At 46.3% G+C, this 19,262-nt stretch overlaps 1 protein-coding gene across 4 annotated transcripts in view; it reads left to right on the forward strand.

Annotated features, from left to right (window-relative positions):
- The window catches only part of ntn2 (netrin 2), a 57,687-nt gene that overhangs the window by 24,993 nt on the left and 13,432 nt on the right, over window positions 1–19,262 (forward strand). For all 4 annotated transcript variants that reach the window (XM_024007885.2, XM_024007887.2, XM_024007884.2 and 1 more), the window contains exons 3-4: window positions 11,921–12,109; window positions 18,032–18,181. In XM_024007885.2, the coding sequence (XP_023863653.1) occupies window positions 11,921–12,109; window positions 18,032–18,181 (339 nt within the window). The remainder of the gene's footprint in view (window positions 1–11,920; window positions 12,110–18,031; window positions 18,182–19,262) is intronic.

Consider the following 19,262-nt stretch of genomic DNA (forward strand, 5'->3'; position numbering starts at 1 on the left):
GTGGGGGGGAGTGGGGGGGGGGGGGTGGTATGTCTATCTTTAGCCGTTGAGGTGAGAGGAGGGATTGATGCAGACTGGCTGTGAAAAGATCAAACCAGAGTCAAGTTCAGTAGGCAGAATACAGGAGAAAGGGTTTTAAAACGGAAGAGATTCAACCTGAACCCATTTGAGAATTGTATTTTTTTTGTTTTCCAGTAGTGATGGGGGGGGGAAATTGATAGTTATTTAAGTCGGGATATTATTTTGGAAGATATACCGTATCGTTTTGACAATATCACAATATTATTATTTTAGTTGGCTGTACATGCCCCAAAAAATCCAGTATTTTTCCTTCACAGCTTTTTCTCCATCTTCTTTTTAAAAAGAGAGCCAATTTCTTTTTGGCACTTTTATTTCCATGACTGATCAAAACGTGTTTTCTCGTGGCTCTCTCTTGTCCTGCTGCAGCAGACGTATGGTGAGCAATGTGTATGGAACGTCGAACCGCAATAAAATCCCAGTATTGAATCGCAAAACATATAGAATTGTGAGAATCGCGATACATCTCGTATCGCCACCAAAGTATCGTCATAATATCGTATCCTCTGCCATTGGGGGTTAGTATGTGTCTCTCTGTTTTGGGGGAGAGATGGGGAGGCAGATGGGTAACGCTGCAGAGACAGCTCTCGTGTATTTTAAATCCCTTCTCTGTTTCTAGTCTTTTTTAATTGACGGGTTATATATATATTTTTTGTTGTTATTTCACAAAAATGTTTTGGATGAACCTCTTTTTAAGGGCTGTATGTTAATGCCGAATATCTGACAAGTACATATCTGATGCTCTATCTGTCTCTCATTTCCCTCTGTCTCTGTTTTTCAGCCCCGTACCCCATTTCTTCCTTGTGCCATCTGGCCAGGCGATCTGCTTGTTGGAGGTCATGGTGGTCTGGCCATCCGCAATGACACATGTGGCTCTCTGTGTTTGTCTCTCGCTCTCTCTCTTTCTTCTACTTTCTCTCTCTCTCCTCTCTCACTCTCTTTCAAGTTCAACGTACCATTCTCTCTTTCTCTCTCCCCATCTCTCTCTCTCTCTCTTTCCCCTCTCTCTATCTCTCTCTCTTTCTCTCTCTCTCTCAATTTCAACACACACCTCTTTTCTTTCTTCCACTTTCTCTCTCTCTCCTCATTAGAGTGAAATATCTCAGTTATTTATAGTTATTACCCACTCCACCTCCGGTTCACCTCAACACTTAACCCCTAATGTCAGTATTACCTTTTGCCTCAACTCTTTAACCATCAGTTTACCCTTCACTTCTTCACCTAACCCACAGCCTACAGTTCATCTCTCTCAATATGATCCATCTCTCCGAAACCATTTACAGCAACTGCAGTCCACCCTAAGCCTTAGAATTCAGTTTCGCCAAATACAGTGGCTTACATGCAGAGATCCTATTCCAAAACGTGTATCTTCCTCATCTCATTGTATCAGTCCTACATGGAGCTAACATGATTGTGTAATAGGTTCCATGCCTGGACCACTGGGTCTTTCCAGTGGAAAGAAAGAAAGAAAGCGAGAGAGAGAGGGGACAGAGATAACAATGTTTATACGTGGCGAGGTGAAGTGGACTAGAAAGACCAGAGCTTAGGCAGACTCCAACTGACAACAGGCCCCAATCTGGCATCCCTCCAGCCTAATCTTGTTAAACTCTTCCCCCTGTTGATGCCATACAGAGAGAGAGAGAGAGAGAGAGAGATAGAGAGAGAGAGAGAGAGAGAGAGAGATGGGGGGGGAGCGAGAGAGAGAGAGAGAGAAGTGAGAGAGAGAGAGGAAGAGGGAGAGAGAGAGAATTGGGGAGAGAGAAAAAGTGGAAGAAAGAAAAGAGGTGTGTGTTGAAATAGGGAGAGAGAGAGGGGGAGAATTAAGGGACTCTCAGTTCAAAAGGGCTCCCGAGAGGTGGCTCTTAAGCCGACGGCGTGTGGCTAACCACAAAATGAGGGTAGAGAGGGTCAAGGGGAAGGGAGGGAGAAGCTGAGAAATGTCAGGCATGTGTGTGTGTGTCCACAACCCCTCCTCGTGCTACAGGGCCAGAAGTGTCTCTCTTAGATAAATGATAGACACGGGGCTGTTGTTTCCCCAGGGCTTTAGACCCTAGTAGTGTCTGGTCTGTAGCCTTAGTCTACACTCACAGTATCTAGTCTTCCCTCATCTCTAGTCTCTGGTCATTGTGGTTCGCTGTGATCGTCTGATATAGTCTCATGTCCCTCTGCTTTCTGGTGTTAAGTTGTGTTTGGTCCCCGGTCCCTTGTCTTCAGTGTGTGGTCATTGTGTGCGTGCATATGTGTGTCCCCGTGTGTGTCCGTATGTTTTGTGTTTGTTTGTGTGTGTGTGTGAGTGAGTGAGTATCTGTGTGTGTGGGTGTGTGTACTCTGGACCTGGCTCTAATGAGGAGATAATGAACCGGTGCTCCCCCGGTGCTCTGGAGCAGGTGGTTGGACCAGGCCAAGCGGCACGGAGCCCATCCACAGGCAGGCGCGTGCCTGTGGTCATACCCCGGCCAGGGAATCATGGACCTGCCTGCAGCCTGGCACACACACACTGACGTGCACACAAGCACACACACGTAAACATACAGGCAGACTCACTGTGGATGGCAGGGGCCCACATAGCGGGCCCAGGGCACCCCAGGGGGGCTCCAGGTTTGGACGGGGGCCTGGGGAAAGGTGGGGGGGGGGGGGGAGACCTCCGATTTTCAAGGACCAATTTTAGCCATGGGATTTGGGTTCGTCCAGGCATCCAAAATCATTTGGCTGGGCGCACTGGCTTGGCTTGGGCCAAAACATTAGATTAGATCCCTAACATATGGAGCTGGAGTTGAGACATTGCACACTCAATGCAATTGAGTTTTATTAGGATAGCATTTTTTTCGGAGCCAATTTGCCACGGGACGATTAATAAACTTGTTCATAGGCTGAACCGGTTTGTGTGTAGACACCATCTAGTTCGGCTTCAGCGAGCAAGCGGACCATTTGTCAATGAACGTCTGCCATTAAGAAAACAAGGCAAACTTCCTCGTCTTTCCTATTTGTTTTACCTACATTGTTCTCTAAGACACACAGAACTGTAGTTGATGTACTTTATGTGTACTTTGCACATAAACAGACCAAACTAACAAGGCTACTAATGAAGTGTGGGTGGAGTAAATATTGTGATATGTAGGGCTTGATATGGTAATCAGACTGATGCCGGACTGAAATAACACGTTTGGAATGAGTGGAACCAATTAGGACCCGCTGTGAGAAAACGATGGTGGGAGCTGTTCTCCCATATCTGTCTCTCTCTCTCTCTCTCACTCTCTTTCCCGCCCCATATCTATCTCTGTCTCTGTCTCTCAGTTCTCCATTCTCCAGCAGACGTATTATCCGATTTACTGGACACCAGAGCACTACTAGCAGGCCTGGGGAGTACAAATGCACGCTACTTTGCAGTATTTCAGAACAAGCACTGTGTGTGCGTGCGTCTGCTCATGTTCCTTTGTGTTCTGTAATGGACTTGAAAGCATCATGGAGAAAGCATCTAGCACAGGGTAGGCACATGCATATTTATGTTTTACAGGTTATTCAATGGCAGGTGTGTTCCAACACAACAGGGTTGTATTCATTATGACACAACGTAGGGTCCTCCCGAAAACAAGTGTTTCTTATTGGATAACTCCAGGTTGTCTCTCCCTGTTTCAGTATGTTTTCTTCTGTTTGGTGCCTAATGACAATGACCCAGGACTTCATCATTTCATATTACAGTAAGATTCCAATCCCAGAATGGACCTGAGTAGAAGAACTAGACACCACTAACAGTGAGAAAGTGGAGATCCGCCCCAAATGTTTCAGTGCAGAGGGGCGCAATGAGACAACTCTCTCTCCCTCTCCTGCTGTGTTGTTAGATTCCTCTCTCCCTACACCTCTCCCGTATCCTTTGTCTCAGCAGCTGTCTATTTGCCGAGGCTTTGTCTTCGTTTGTCTGTGGAATTTCACACAGCAGCAGCACCAACAGGGACTTAGTTCAGAGCGTTCGACTCTGACCTATAAAAAAACGCTCGCTCGGGCCCTTGCCTCCCAGGGTCCTCTGCTGTTTTCCCCATAAGCCTTCTTTCGAACCCCCTCCGGTTTTTCCTCCAACAGATAACAATTAGCGAGTGTTTTTGGAGAGCTCCAGTGGAGCTTTGATGTGTTAATGAATTGAAAAATGGCCCTCGCCGGTTTTCAGTTATCCCTGCTGAGCCTAATTAGAGGGAGTTTGTCTGCTGTGTGCGCGTGCGCGTGTGTTTTGTGTACCTGTGTGTGTTGTGTGTGTGTGTGTGTGTGTGTGTGTGTGTGTGTGTGTGTGTGTGTGTGTGTGTGTGTGTGTGTGTGTGTTGTGTGTGTGTGTGTGTGTGTTGTTAGTGGTTGTGTGCACAGCACTTCAAAAACAAACCCATAAACATTCCAAGTGCCGCAGCAAATCCTGGAGCAGGCACTGAGGTGAAGTTAACAGCCCCCAACCTCTCTCTATTCTTTCTCCTCTCCTCCACACCTCTATCTTTCTCCTCTCTCCACTCCTCTCTCTATCTTTCTCCTCTCCTCCACTCCTCTCTCGTTCTTCTCTCCTCCACTCTCTCTCTATCTATCTTTTCTCCTATCCTCCACTCCTCTCTCTCTTTTCCTCTCATCACTCCTTTCTCTATCTTCTCCCTCTCCTCCACTCTCACTCTTTCTCCCTCCTCTCTCTCATTTCTCTTCTTCCCCACTTCCCAAGCTCTTTTTAAAGAGAGGCGGAATAATGAGCACAAGTCCTGTTTGAAGCATCAGGTCCAGTCGGTAGTGCAAGCAATCTGATTCACAACACCAAACACACTCTCCTCTTCTCAAACAGGTCTAATCCGACATCTGATCTCTCCTCTTATGTGGATAGCAACTCTAAGACGCTTGGAGCTTTTTTTTCTATTGTTGATTCATTCGATATTCAAATGTCAGTTTAGACATCTTTGATCCAGCTTTGGTGTAGAAAAAGTCCTAATTTGAATTGAACTTTAATTTTCTCCACTTATATCTGCTATGAGGTGGGCCGTGTGGCAGTAAAGGATTAAGGCTGGAGAAAAGGGTGCCAGTGATCCCCCTGCTTTCATGTCCACTACAAGGTTAATGGACACAAAGTGCTCACAGCTGTGTTGTGTGTTGTGTGTGTTTGTGTGTGTGTGTGGTGTGTGTGTGTGTGTGTGTGTGTGTGTGTGTGGTGTGTGTGTGTGTGTGTGTGTGTGTGTGTGTGTGTGTGTGTGGTGTGTGTGTGTGTGTGTGTGTGTGTGTGTGTGTGTGTGTGTGTGTGTTTGAAGGGCGTTTGAATCACCATCTCCACCCCCTCCTCCCCTTTCCCAACACTCTATATCACCCTCCTGCCCTTGTTCCAGCGGGTGTGTTCTTTGTCACATCCTCTTAAGTAGAAATTGGACATGCTGTTTTTACACACTGACACACGCACATAGTACTCTCGCATACACATGTACGTGTGCACATACACACACACACACACAGACTAACACACACCTTAATACCTGTATTTTAATATACTGTTTATTTTTTATTTTTTATGATTTAGTCTACTGTGGGTTTCACCCATCCCAGTTCTTCTTACTGTATCCATCCATCCAAGTGTCCAGACCAATAATGTAATGTCTATGGTCCAGACACTTCACCATGGTTGGAAAGCGTGGTAGCGGCAGTGAACCCTTCCCCAAACCCTTAAAATGGCTTGAGGTCAAGGGTCAAACCAAGACCCCGTGCCACCAGCCTCCTAAAACACACCACGAAGAGCCAGCAGCGGCATATCTACAGAAAAAGAACAAGTCCGAGAGGGATTCAAACCTAACTAGTATTTAATTAACTGCAGAATTCCATACAAATTGTCTGCGTAATAGCCAAGAGAAGGAGTCTGTGAATGTGCTCTTTTCCTGGAGCCTGCGACCCTGTAAAACTGCAGCGAGAAAGGGCTCTGTTCCCATCTCTCTGTGCCAGAAATCCCTTTGCTGAGTAGCAGTTGAGAAACCGAATTCCAGTGCCGGCTTGTTTCAAATTCTGCCGGATTGTTTCAGCCATGTATATCCCCCCGCAAGCGGATACCAAGACGGCCATCAAGGAACGTCACTGACTTTATGCAAACTGGAAACCATATATCCTGAGGCTGCATTTATTGTAGCTGGGGATTTCAAGAAAGCTAATCTGAGAACAAGGCTACCTAAATTCTATCAGCATATCAATTGCAGTGCACGAGCGAGTAACACACTCGACCACTGCTACTCTAACTTCCGCGATGCATACAAGGACCTTCCCCACCCTCCTTTTGGAAAATCTGACCATGACTCCATCTTGTTGCTCCCCTACTATAGGCAGACACTAAAACAGGAAGTGCCCATGCTTAGGTCTATCCAACGCTGGTCGGACCAATCAGATTCCCCGCTTCAAGATTGCTTTGATCGCGTGGACTGGGATATGTTCCAGGTAGCCTCAGAGAATAATATTGACGTATACACTGACTCGGTGAACGAGTTTATAAGGAAGTGTATAGGAGATGTTGTACCCACTGTGACTATTAAAACCTTCCCTAACCAGAAACCGTGGATTGATGGCAGCATTCGCTCAAAACTGAAAGCACGTACCACCGTGTTTAATCATGGCAAGGCGACTGGAAACATGACCGAATACAAACAGTGTAGTTATTCCCTCCATAAGGCAATAAGGCATGCTTCAAGATGGCCACCATTGTTCCTTTTCCCAAGAAAGCTAAGGTAACTGAACTAAATGACTATCGCCCCGTAGCACTCACTTCTGTCATCATGAAGTGCTTTGAGAGACTAGTCAAGGATCATATCACCTCCACCCTACCTGTTACCCTAGACCCACTCCAATATGCTTACCGCCCAATAGGTCCATAGACGATGCAATCGCCATCACACTGCACACTGCCCTATCCCATCTGTACAAGAGGATTACCTATGTAAGAATGCTATTCATTGACTACAGCTCAGCATTCAACACCATAGTACCCTCCAAACTCATCATTAAGCTTGGGACCCTGAGTCTCGACCCCGCCCTGTGCGACTGGGTCCTGGACTTCCTGACGGGCCGCCCCCAGGTGCACACCTCCAACTCAATCATCAAGTTTGCAGATGACACAACAGTAGTAGGCTTGATTACCAACAATGACGAGCTTACAGGGAGGAGGTGAGGGCCCTCGGAGTGTGGTGTCAGGAAAATAACCTCTCACTCAATGTCAGCAAAACAAAAGAGGTGTTCGTGGACTTCAGGAAACAGCAAAGGGAGCACCCCCCTATCCACATCGACAGGACAGCAGTGGAGAAGGTGGAAAGTTACATATCACCGGCAAACTGAAATGGTCTACGCACACAGACAGTGTGGTGAAGAAGGCGCAACAGCGCCTCTTCAACCTCAGGAGGCTGAAAAAATGTGGCTTGTTACCCGAAAACCCTCACTAACTTATACAGGTGCACAATTGAGAGCATTTTGTCGGGCTGTATCACCGCCTGGTACGGTAACTGCACCGCCCACAACCGCAGGGAACGCCAGAGGGTGGTGCAGTGTGTACAACGTATCATCCGGAGGCAAACTGCCTGCCCTCCAGGAAACCTACAACACCCGATGTCACAGGAAGACAAAAAAGATCATCAAGGACAACAACCACCCGAGCCACTACCTGTTCACCCCGCTTCCATCCAGAAGGCGAGGTCAGTACAGGTGCATCAAAGCTGGGACAGAGAGATTGAAAAACAGCTTCTATCTCAAGGCCATCAGATTGTTAAACAGCCACCACTAGCACAGAGAGGCGGCTGCCTACCTACAGACTTGATATCATTGGCCACTTTAATAAATGGAACACTAGACACTTGAATAATGTTTACATATCCCGCATTACTCATCTCATATGTATATACTGTATACTGTATCCTTCACTATCTTTTCTTTACTATCTATTGCATCTTAGCCGCTCTGTCACTGCTCATCCATATATTTCATACTTATATATTCTCATCCCATTCCTTTACTAGATTGTGTGTATTAGGTTTTGTTGTGGAATTTGTTAGATATTAGGTGTTGTTGTGGAATTTGTTCGATATTACCTGATAGATACTGCTGCACTGTCAGATCTAGAAGCATAAGCGTTTCGCTACACTCGCAATAACATCTGCCAGCCATGTGTATGTGACCAGTACAATTTGATTTTGAAATTCCAGTTATTATTGATATGGCCTTACATTTTTCATTCAAGTGTCTCATGGTCCCATCAAAGGTCATTTTGTTTTCAAATGAAAAGCCCTCCTTAAAAAACGAATGCTTGACACGGTGGCAATCCCTGTGCTGGATGTTGTTACAACACTGACCTTAGAGAAGTCAGACACAGTCAGACTCTCTCTCTCACACACTGTGACTGGCAACACTTCATGGCTCCATGCTTTTATTCAGTGCAGACTGTTGTGGTCTACGCCTTACGAAACAGTCATTGATATAGAACCCTGTTTTGACTCACTGCAGTCAATACACTCACATCTGATTACATCTGATTACATTTATTTTGTTCCCCCCCAGAGAAGTGTCCTCTGCTGATACTTTTTGGGATCCAAGTTCTTTGTTGTTGTTTGCTTCTCGCAAACCGTTTCTCCACGGATCACTTTGAACTGGCACCAAACGCTCTGGCAATGTTCTTTGAACACTTGGCCAAGTGTTGGAGGAATCTGAGTTCAGGTTTGAATTGAACCTGACTGGGGTTAAGGATTTGGGCCAGGTCTCTCCCATCTCAGGGGCAGATCTCCCACACCCTACATGGCCTGTGAACGAAATGGCACTCTTGAAGTAGTGCACTACTGTATATAGGGAATTTCAAACACAGCCCTGGAGATCAAAGAGTGTTCATATCCAAATGACTGGCAGAGAGCATCTTGGTTCCTCTCAATGTTTCTTCCTAACGGCCCTGCTACGCTATAGCCATCGGGCGTCCGTCATTGCTGTCAGCCGTTGAGGAAATGCTTCCTTTGAAATCAATGAAAGCTGCTTCACTGCCCATGTTGCGCTCTCGTTGCGTCACGTTCAATGGCAGCGTCCAAGTTCAAGAATCGCAGAGGTTCAATTCCTGATGGCTGACGTGCGGGTTCATTTTATCTTGTGAATTGAAGTAATGAGAAATAAAGTTGATTTTGGTTGCATATGGCTTCACCTATACACCACTGGCTATTTTACTAAGATTTATGAAGTCCAAAAGCTACTACTACTAGCTAGCTAGCTACATTGACTAGCTTGGTTCACAATGTAAAAAAAAAAAAGAAACAATTTATGTAATTAGAGGATCATTTAGTACACACTTCATCTACTTGTACAACCACCAGCAATAATTCAATGAGTACTTGAGCAAAACTGGACAAAAAAACGATTGTACTTACGCATAATCGATGAATACGGTATACTACAGTAAGGGAAAATAGAATAAGGATGCTCTTCCCTGCTCTCCTCTCCACTCTCAACAACATGCTCTGTGTAGCAGGTAGAACTTCACTTTGACACGATGCTGATGGCAAAGCAACTTTTATAGTGGGGCTGGAAGCGGTTATTGAGTGTTTTTTCATGCCACTGCCACCTCTGCTTGCCCTTGATGTTTAGCCTTGAGTTGCTGCAAGCACTTTTTGACAAATGCATTTGTGAGTAAGATTAAGATCACTTTGTTGGTCAATTCCACACGGCTTTTAACCCAACCTATAGGGAGGAGGTCAGAGAACTGGCCGGGTGGTGCCAGAATAACAACCTATCCCTCAACGTAACCAAGACTAAGGAGATGATTGTGGACTACAGGAAAAGGAGGACCGAGCACGCCCCCATTCTCATCGACGGGGCTGTAGTGGAGCAGGTTGAGCGCCTCAAGTTCCTCTGTGTCCACATCACCAACAAACTAGAATGGTCCAAACACACCAAGACAGTCGTGAAGAGGGCACAACAAAGCCTATTCCCCCTCAGGAAACTAAAAAGATTTGGCATGGGTCATCAGATCCCCAAAAGGTTCGACAGCTGCAACAATTGAGAGCATCCTGACCGGTTGCATCACTGCCTGGTATGGAACTGTTCGGCCTCCGACACAAGGCACTACAGAGGGTGCGTACGGCCCAGTACATCACTGGGGCAAGCTGCCTGCCATCCTGGACCTCTACACCAGGCGTGTCAGAGGAAGGCCCTAAAAGCTGTAAAAAGAACCCAGCCACCCCAGTCATAGACTGTTCTCTCTACTACCGCATGGCAAGTGGTACCGGAGTGCCAAGTCTAGGACAAAAAGGCTTCTCAACAGTTTTTACCCCCAAGCCATAAGAATCCTGAACAGGTAATCAAATGGCTACCTGGACTATTTGCATTGTCTGCCCCCCCCCCCCCCCAACCCCTCTTTTACGCTGCCTGCTACTCTCTGTTTATCATATATGCCTAGTCACTTTAACTATACATTCATGTACATACTACCTCAATTACCCCGACCAACCGGTGCCCCCGCACATTGGCTACCCGGGCTATCTGCATTGTGTCCCGCCACCCACCACCCGCCAACCCCTCTTTTACCCTACTGCTACTCTCTGTTTATCATATATACATAGTCACTTTAACCATATCTACATGTACATTCTACCTCAATCAGCCCGACTAACCAGTGCCTGTATATAGCCTCGCTACTGTTATAGCCTCGCTACTGTATATATCCTCAATACTGTTATTTTTCACTGTCTTTTTCCTGTTGTTTTTATTTCTTTACTTACCTATTGTTCACCTAATACCTTTATTTATTATTATATATATATTTTTAACTTACAAATTGCACTGTTGGTTAGAGCCTGTAAGTAAGCATTTCACTATAAGGTTGTATTCGGGGCACGTGACAAATAAAATTTGATTTGATTTGAACCCCTCCGAAAGACGCACATACATACACAGGTTCTGGAGAGGTGTGGGGGGCTGCCACACTGGGCGCCCGTGGAGCTGTTTTTGTGGGGGGTTAAGTGCCTTGCTCGAGGGCACGGCAGGCAATGGTATCTAGGATTTGATACCAGCAACCCTCTGGTTGCCAGCTCACTTCCCACCAGATGTTCTAGTCGTACCCGGGTTTCGAACTGGCAACCATCCGGTTGCTGGCTTGCCACTCTAACCGCTAGGCTGCCTGCCGCCCCGATACATGAAATACATGTGACTAAATGTAAATATATATTGTGATTGATTGTCATACAGACAATTTCCACAGTGATCAAACCTTGTGGTGCTATAAGACACATGGCTCAAGACTTTACAGTACATGGACCCTTCCTACTCCTCTATCGGACTACAGAGGTCTTAGACTAGATGGGAGAGGTTAGTTCTGCTCATCAGTGATTCATGATATTAAAAGGGTCTGTTAATAACTAGCGTGCCAAGAGCGGGTCCAGTCATTAATTATGGAATGGGGAAAATGAGCTCTGAAAATATATGCCTCATGATTGATGACTTCTGTAACAGCCACGAAGCACACACCCTCTACTCTGATTGAATCATAAAGGTATTGACACTAAGCTACATCCTACACTGTGTACTGGTAAAGTACACTGTAGGACTTACAGTAAATGCTTCATCTACTGCTCATATGTCTGAATGAGTGTTTTCAAAATGTGCTTTGGAAATTATTTTGATGTATGAAGTATACCCACACTATACATATAGTGTTGTGCCTTGTTTTCAAGGTGCCAATTTAACAAAGGTGTTTCCAACTTTTCCTGTTTGAAAGTGCCTCGGACGTGTTTTGATTATGAAGAAGTGCACCTATTCTCACTGAACGCTCAAGACGTCTTACCTTTCTTTCTTCCCCCCCTCTATTTTCCCCTTCCCTGATCCCTCCCTCTCGTAGCGTGCAACTGCAACCTGCACGCCCGGCGCTGCCGCTTCAACATGGAGCTGTACAAGTTGTCGGGGAGGAAGAGCGGAGGCGTGTGCATGAACTGTCGCCACAACACGGCCGGACGCCACTGCCACTACTGCAAGGAGGGCTTCTACCGGGATATGGCCAGGCCCATCACACACCGCCGTGCCTGCAAAGGTATGGAGAATAGGTTTTATACTATAGGCGTACCTTTCACAGTAGTGTTTGTAGTGTCAATAGTCCTTTTCAATTCAGTCGATTCAGTAGATCAATAAAAAAAATAGCTATTTATTTTCAAAAAGTGCAATATATACTGTACTGTATATAACCTTATAGCATTGACTGAAATGGTAACGCTGTTCTAAGAATTAGGCTGGCATCCTCACTTCCAAACTGATACCATGCCTCTGTAAGTAAATCATTTGTCACAGAAGCTGTTCTCGCAAAAATCCACAGAAAAAAATATTCCCCTGGACCACAAGCCACATGAAATTAGTATCTGATTGAGTTATTTCTCGTGGAAAAAGTGGTGTTTGAATTGTGGAATGTTTTGAATTTGCAGTGAATATTTTTCTGGCTCGTTCTTACGCCGAGAGCTTTTCGTATTGGAGAACAACCCAATTTTCCTGCGCTTGTTGCTTGGGGAAATATGCAAATCAATAGCAGAGGGAGACTGCATTCTTTCTCAGTTCTGTAGGTTAGTGTGAGATGTTAAGGGATCGCTTATAGAGAACTCAAAACAACATGGACGGTGAGAACTGCCAACACTCATAGCCGGGAAGGGCTTTTGTTGGAGATTTCATGGTGAGAATCTCCCGTATTTGACTCCTGGTCAGTTTTCCACTCCGGGGCTAACCCAAGCAGCTTTTAAACCAAAAGGTGTCAAGTACGGGACAGCACGCTACTATTGTCCATGTTAAATAATTTTTCATCACACTGTACTGTAGTACAGTACAACAGTACCCATTCTATTATTCCACTCACAGAGCAATTGACCATGGCACAACCTGAAATGTGACACAGTAATTGACTTTAGCAGAAGTCTTTTGCCCTTAACAAATGACAAGTAACACACGTAAAAGACTCCCACAGATGTGTTGATATTGGCAGCAGCTGTATCGAAATGTATGTCCCCGGTGCTATTGCAAGACCCGTCATACACACATACACACACACACTCAACCCGTGCCTGCGAGTGCGGCAGTGCTTGGGCCCTGGAGGCTGTGCAATCTGTTTTTATCAAAGCGGAGCAGTTCGAGGTCAGACCCGCGCGGCGGTAAAAACTTTATCGCCTTCCTCTCGGATAGCAAGATGTGACGGAAATGAACGTTCCCGTGGAAACGGCCCTCAACCTGGGCGGCTGGCACCATGATTGATCAGAGCAATCCTAGCCCCTTTTAGAACCTGTCTCTTTCCCTTTCTCTCCTCCTCTCTCACTTTCTCTCCCTCTCTGTCCAAGGAGTATGCTCTCTTCTCATCTCTTCTCTTCTTCTCTCTAATCCTCCAATTCGTTCTACCTTTTATTTCTGCCGCACTGTTTTATATATTTTTCCTCTTGTGACAGGGCCAGGAGAAGGGTCAAGGGTCAAAAATGGTCGGTGTCACGTCTGAAATGGAGTAACGGCAATAAAATACAGGTGTTTTTTGAATGGGACTAAGGAATGGGCGGTTAGGTCTGGAGGGTTGGGGGGGCGGAATGTCTGCTTCCAATCAGACCTCCTCTGTGGACGAGTGTCCATGTCGGACCTGCTGTGTGTGTGCGCACGTGTGTGTGTGGGTGTGTGTGTGTACGCGTGCATGAGTGCGTGTCCAACACACAGTCTACAAGTATTGCCAGTTTAATGGACAGYCCAGACTCTGATGGATGGGTCAAGTGGCAGCGTCACTCCCATCTGTTCCCAGTTACACCCTTGTACTTAGGTAACACACACACAGGTCCCAACCCCCCTCCACCTCCAGTGCCCTCGGCCTTCTGCCCCAGCCCCAAGTGCCTCTCTATGGGGTGTCCCAAGCTCCTGCAGGCCTGGGCAGCGGCCGCTGCCACTCTCCATCCGCGGATTTACGCTGCTACGTGCATAAAAACAGCCGGCAAATTAAAGAAACATGCTTGCCATAACCAGCGCGGGTGTAACCAGTCTTGCCTARGAGGTCTTCAATGTCAGAGCTTTATGTGTCTCCAAACATGTCCTAGTCTTGGCATCTATATCGACTAGAATTAATGTCAAAGAAAGGAATTTAAATTTAGGCCGTAGAATATGTCAGCAGTCCTTGCCAACAAAAAGCCTCAAATATACTTTATACTGAATGTATCAAGATTTGTCCTCCAAGTAGCTTCTGAAGTGGACCATATGCGAATAATTTCTTATAGAATAACTTTGTAGAAACAAGGGAATTAGGAAATCCAAGATAAATCATTCCAAAACCGAAACGCTCATGCCAGTATCGGCCAGATGTCTGCAGAGCAAACCGCCCAATTAGAAAAGGTGAAATACTTGGACCCCTTTTGAAAGGACTGTTTACTCAGTTACTCACACGCATCACATGGTTTGTTAAAAAACACACACACACACACACACACCACACACACACACACACACACACACCACACACACACACACACACACACACACACACACCACATACGTTTTGCACCCACGCGCACACGAACACACACACACACTGAGCGCCATTGATCTATTCAGAGTTCAAGAGTGAGCAAACGCCTGCTGTCCAAAGACTACAAGTCCCAAGGTGGTGTCTGTCTGTCACACCTTCAGTCACACAGGCTTAAATAGTCATCAACATCTGAGGACATTTTTACAGCTTTTTAACTGGCCCAAGCCCCTGCGCGTAAAACTTCAGAAAGACGGTGTGAGGACGGAGGTGAGTGGCTGGAGGGGGGTGCCCCTCCCCGAACACCATCCTGGCACTCATCTGTTGTTTTTCTGAGCTTAACAGACTTTGAACACAATAAATAACAGTAGATTTACAGAGTACTTTAATCCCATTTTAAAGCAGTTACATGGATTGAATGAACATGTATTTGCAGTATAACAACATATTTGACTTTTAATGAGGTATTATGTTCAACTCATAAACATGCAGATAAATATGTTTTGATTGTACCAATATAAGATGGCCATATTCTGACATCTCCTTCATTTGTTTCTGTGTTAGTAACACAACATTTGGTACCAGTTGCCTTTGTTATTAGACAATCAGCGAAACAATGGATTGGTTCAGAAATGATTGTCTGTTGCCGTCCCACAAGTCTAGGCATGCAGGTATCATCCAGACTGGCACAGACTTTACCAGACAGATCAAATGACGGGAAGTTTACACTTCTGTCCCCCGCATTTAGTACAGCAAACCAGTTTGTACATGATTTGCTATATTTCTTTTTATAAACTACCAGATTATTCTAGTCTCTCTGTTTGGAGTGTAGAGCATTGATTTCTATATCGCTATTGTGCATAGAGTAGTGCTGTGTTATGAAATCAGAGACGTTTGTGTTGTTCAACAACCTGTGTCTCTGGACTCGGTTTTTAGTGGACTCATCAGCTGTGTTTTATTAACACATACTGTATAAAGGGGCGCCAATCCCAGGAATGCCAGAAATTCCAAATGGATCCGCGGCCCCGTCCGTGCTGCACCTGGGCACAGGAACAAGAGCAGGAGAGAAGGACATTTTGGCAGGAGAGAAGTCACATAGTAGACATGGAGCGAAACAGGAACTAAGTCATACCAGAAGACCGGACACACATTTGACTTTCAACCTCCCTGTGCGCCAACCCACTCAATACAAACGTATATTACTAATATATTACCAACACTGCCAACCAACGGCCAATCAAAGCCTTCTGTGAGTTTGAAGCTGGGTCAGGTGGTGGGGATTTTACATGCAACGCGAGCCATCAGATTTACGAAGCGAGCGCAAGCTTCAAACGAGCGTACACACTTTGACACCCCAGCCGGACACCCGGACGGAACAGCCACATGTGCATCTGAAGATCAAAGCACTAACCCTCCACCCCACAACCCGCCCCCCCTCACTCCTAATTCTCATGGTCCAGACTCCCTCCACCTCACCACACCCCTCCCAAATCAACAGGTGGTAGAGTCCTTACTCCTCAGTTGTGATGGCAAAATGATCAGCACAAATAAACATGTTCACACACACTGAGGGAACAACACAGCAAGGCCCTGAAGAAAACTCCTCATGTTAGCAGCTGCCATTCCTTGGCAAGCCCTATCAGAGACTGTTGGGTTACTGGGTTTTCCCCAAAGGCTCGTTTCGCCCTTTCTTGTTGTTTTTATAAAAGCAGGAGGACAATTACCAGCTATCACATTACACTTAAGTAATGCAGTTTGCTTTTGCAATTTTGCAACTTGGCGAGCTTGTTTTCTACCTAATTTAGCCCAAAGTAGAGGGAAAGAGCCGTCCTCCCCGTCGGTAGTTTTTTGGGGGCCAGTTGTTTTTGGCCAAAAGCAATTATTTATGCCAGAACAGATCGACAAGATAAAATGCCAAATGTTAGCATTGAATCGAGGGGGCAGAGTTTTTTTTGTTGTTGAATTCTTCCAAAAGCATTGTCTTTTATTGTCTCTGGACAGAGGAGCTGCAGTTCCAAGCCAAGTCAAAGGGTTCAATCGCACCCTTTAAAGTAAAATGTTACGGGGATAGTAAAGTTGTATGGTTTTGTGTGTCAAGATAGTCTCAGATTGATCAGTGTAACGTGTAATAGTGATACTTGATAGCGTGCGGTTGGAGAGGTTTATCTTCTACGTTTGATAAGTGTGTGTGTCTGTGTGCGGCTTTCCTAAGGAAGACATGTCTGTTTTCCTTGTTGAGCCGGGTTGAGCCAAGGTGAGGTGAGGGAGATTTAGTCTTGTTTATGCTGATGAGCACACCAGAGGCAAAGTTTGGAACATGTTAGCCCTCTCTCTCTCTCCCTTTCACCGTTCTTCCCCTCTGCATGTCTTTCTCTCTTCTTCCTCTTCTTCTTCTTCTTCTTCTCTCTCTCCTCTCCTCTCTGTCACCTTGTAAAGACCTCTTGTAAGAGAGGAGCTGACCAACAGGCCGGGTCTTGTATCCCAGCAGCTCTTTAAACAGAAGAAGACCCGTATTTCTCAAGGTGCGTTCGGACGGACGGCGCATACCATAACAGCACATAAAAGACCGGGGGGACGGGGACTCTCTCTGGGTGGCGTGTTGCCGTCGGCACGCAGTGGGCGCCAGGCAGATTTTTGGGAAGTGATGAAACGGCAGAGTGGGTGTCACACACAAACAGGCACCAGCGTAGCACCTAAGAGACCGGGCAAATGGAGGCGTTTCTTCCCTGTCAACACACACACGCACACACACACACACACACACACACGTATGCACACACACACATCTTTGCCAGGCAGTGCCAGGTCCGTAAACCTGGAGGCGACAGTAGCAGGGTAGCCCAATTGAGCAGAAGGAATCCCAGACCTGGGGTGTGAATGATAGAGGAAATAGACTAAAGGAACACTCAGTCCTGTTGCATCTGGAATACAGTTGGATACTTCAATGGCAGATGATGATTAACTAGGTGTGTGTTGTGCTACAGAGCCTATTCATACGAGGGTTCAAAATGCCATCTGATTTGATCCGAGTCACAAATAAACCTTGAAAGTGACATTGAATATGTGTGACGAACCTTAGGCGACTTAAATGTTTCTCAACTGGCCACATCTAACCATCTCCTCTCTCTTGCTCTCTCTCTGTCTGTCTCGCTTTCTCTCGCTCTCTCTCTGTCTTTCTCTGGAACTCTCTCTTTCTCTCTGTCTCCCGCTCACTCTCTCGCGCTRTCTCTCTCTCTCTGCCTGTCTCTCTCTCTCTGTCTGTCCCTCGCTCTCACTCCCGCTCTCTCTATCGCTCTCTCTGTCTCTCTCTCTGTCTTTGTCTGTCTTTTTCTGTTTCTCTCTGTCTGTCTGTCCCTCGCTCTCGCTCTCGCTCTCGCTCTCGCTCTCGCTCTCGCTCTCGCTCTCGCTCTCTCTCTCTCTCTCTGTCTCTCTCTGTCCCTCTCCCTCTCTCACCTCCTCCCCCTCTCCCTCCCTCCTTCTCTCCAGCCTGTGACTGCCACCCGGTGGGTGCGGCAGGGAAGACATGTAACCAGACGACGGGCCAGTGCCCCTGTAAGGACGGCGTGACGGGCATCACCTGTAACCGCTGTGCCAAGGGCTACCAGCAGAGCCGCTCGCCCGTGGCCCCCTGCATCAGTGAGTAGATCACATACACACACACTCATAGCTTGCAGGTCACCCTCGCAGGTCACATATTCACTCATAGCTCTCGTAGCTCACACACACAAGCACACGCATAGGTTTCACAATTATGGGTCACACTCACAAGTCACACACTCACAAGTCACACTCACACCAACTGCTTGCATATATACTCACAGCCACATACACGCAGGGCCACTGATTGCAAAAACAGTACTTCCACTGATGACTGAAGTAAATATGTGCTTCTGTTAAGTGCATGTCAATGACTTTATGACACAGGGGAGGCCCCAAAGCAGGAACACATTCTCATGAGTGAAGCGTCATGTATTGATGAACCTTCTTTCAAAAACATCCATTATGGTGTGTATGATTGTTGTGTGTGTAACATAATGGGGAAACCAAGAACCATGTACCAATGACGGGTTTAGAGCCACCCATGTAATATGGCAGCTACACCTGTTTCATTCCCGGTCTCATTTCTATAGTTAGATAACACCATTGCCGGTGTTTGAAAGAGAAAGTCAGAGTTTTTGATGCCTTTTGCAGCAATTGTTTAAAAAAAAAGCTTTAATTAGACAATAACCCCAGAAACATTTGCTCTCTCTTTGGCCGGGTTGTAAAAGAGAATGTGTTCTCAGTTAACCTGCCCTGGTGAAACAAAGGTAGGGATAGAGAGGTTCCAAGATGGCATCAGTCACACATATGAAGGCAGATCATGGTGGTCTGCTCTGGTGTAGATCAGTGCTACTCTGAGACCTCGGTACTTGTTTACCGTTCAGGCTTTAGTACAGTCACGTGTGTGTGATTGTGTGTGCACTTGCGTGCGCGTGCTCTGTGAGTGAGTGTGTGTTTGTATGTATGAATCGGATCACTAGTCCACCACCTGCGGGCTGGAGGAAAAGAGGGTAGCTTGCCATTGTGCTCTGCCATGTGGTTTGGCACAATTACACACACACACACACACACACACACACACACACACACACACCAGGCTTGTGTAACCCTGAACCAGCCACAACAGACCATGCTGTACCACGCTGTGCCATGCCAAGCTACGCTATACCACGTCGTG

This window comes from Salvelinus sp. IW2-2015, linkage group LG18 (assembly GCF_002910315.2).
Source record: "Salvelinus sp. IW2-2015 linkage group LG18, ASM291031v2, whole genome shotgun sequence".
Lineage (NCBI taxonomy): Eukaryota > Metazoa > Chordata > Actinopteri > Salmoniformes > Salmonidae > Salvelinus > Salvelinus sp. IW2-2015.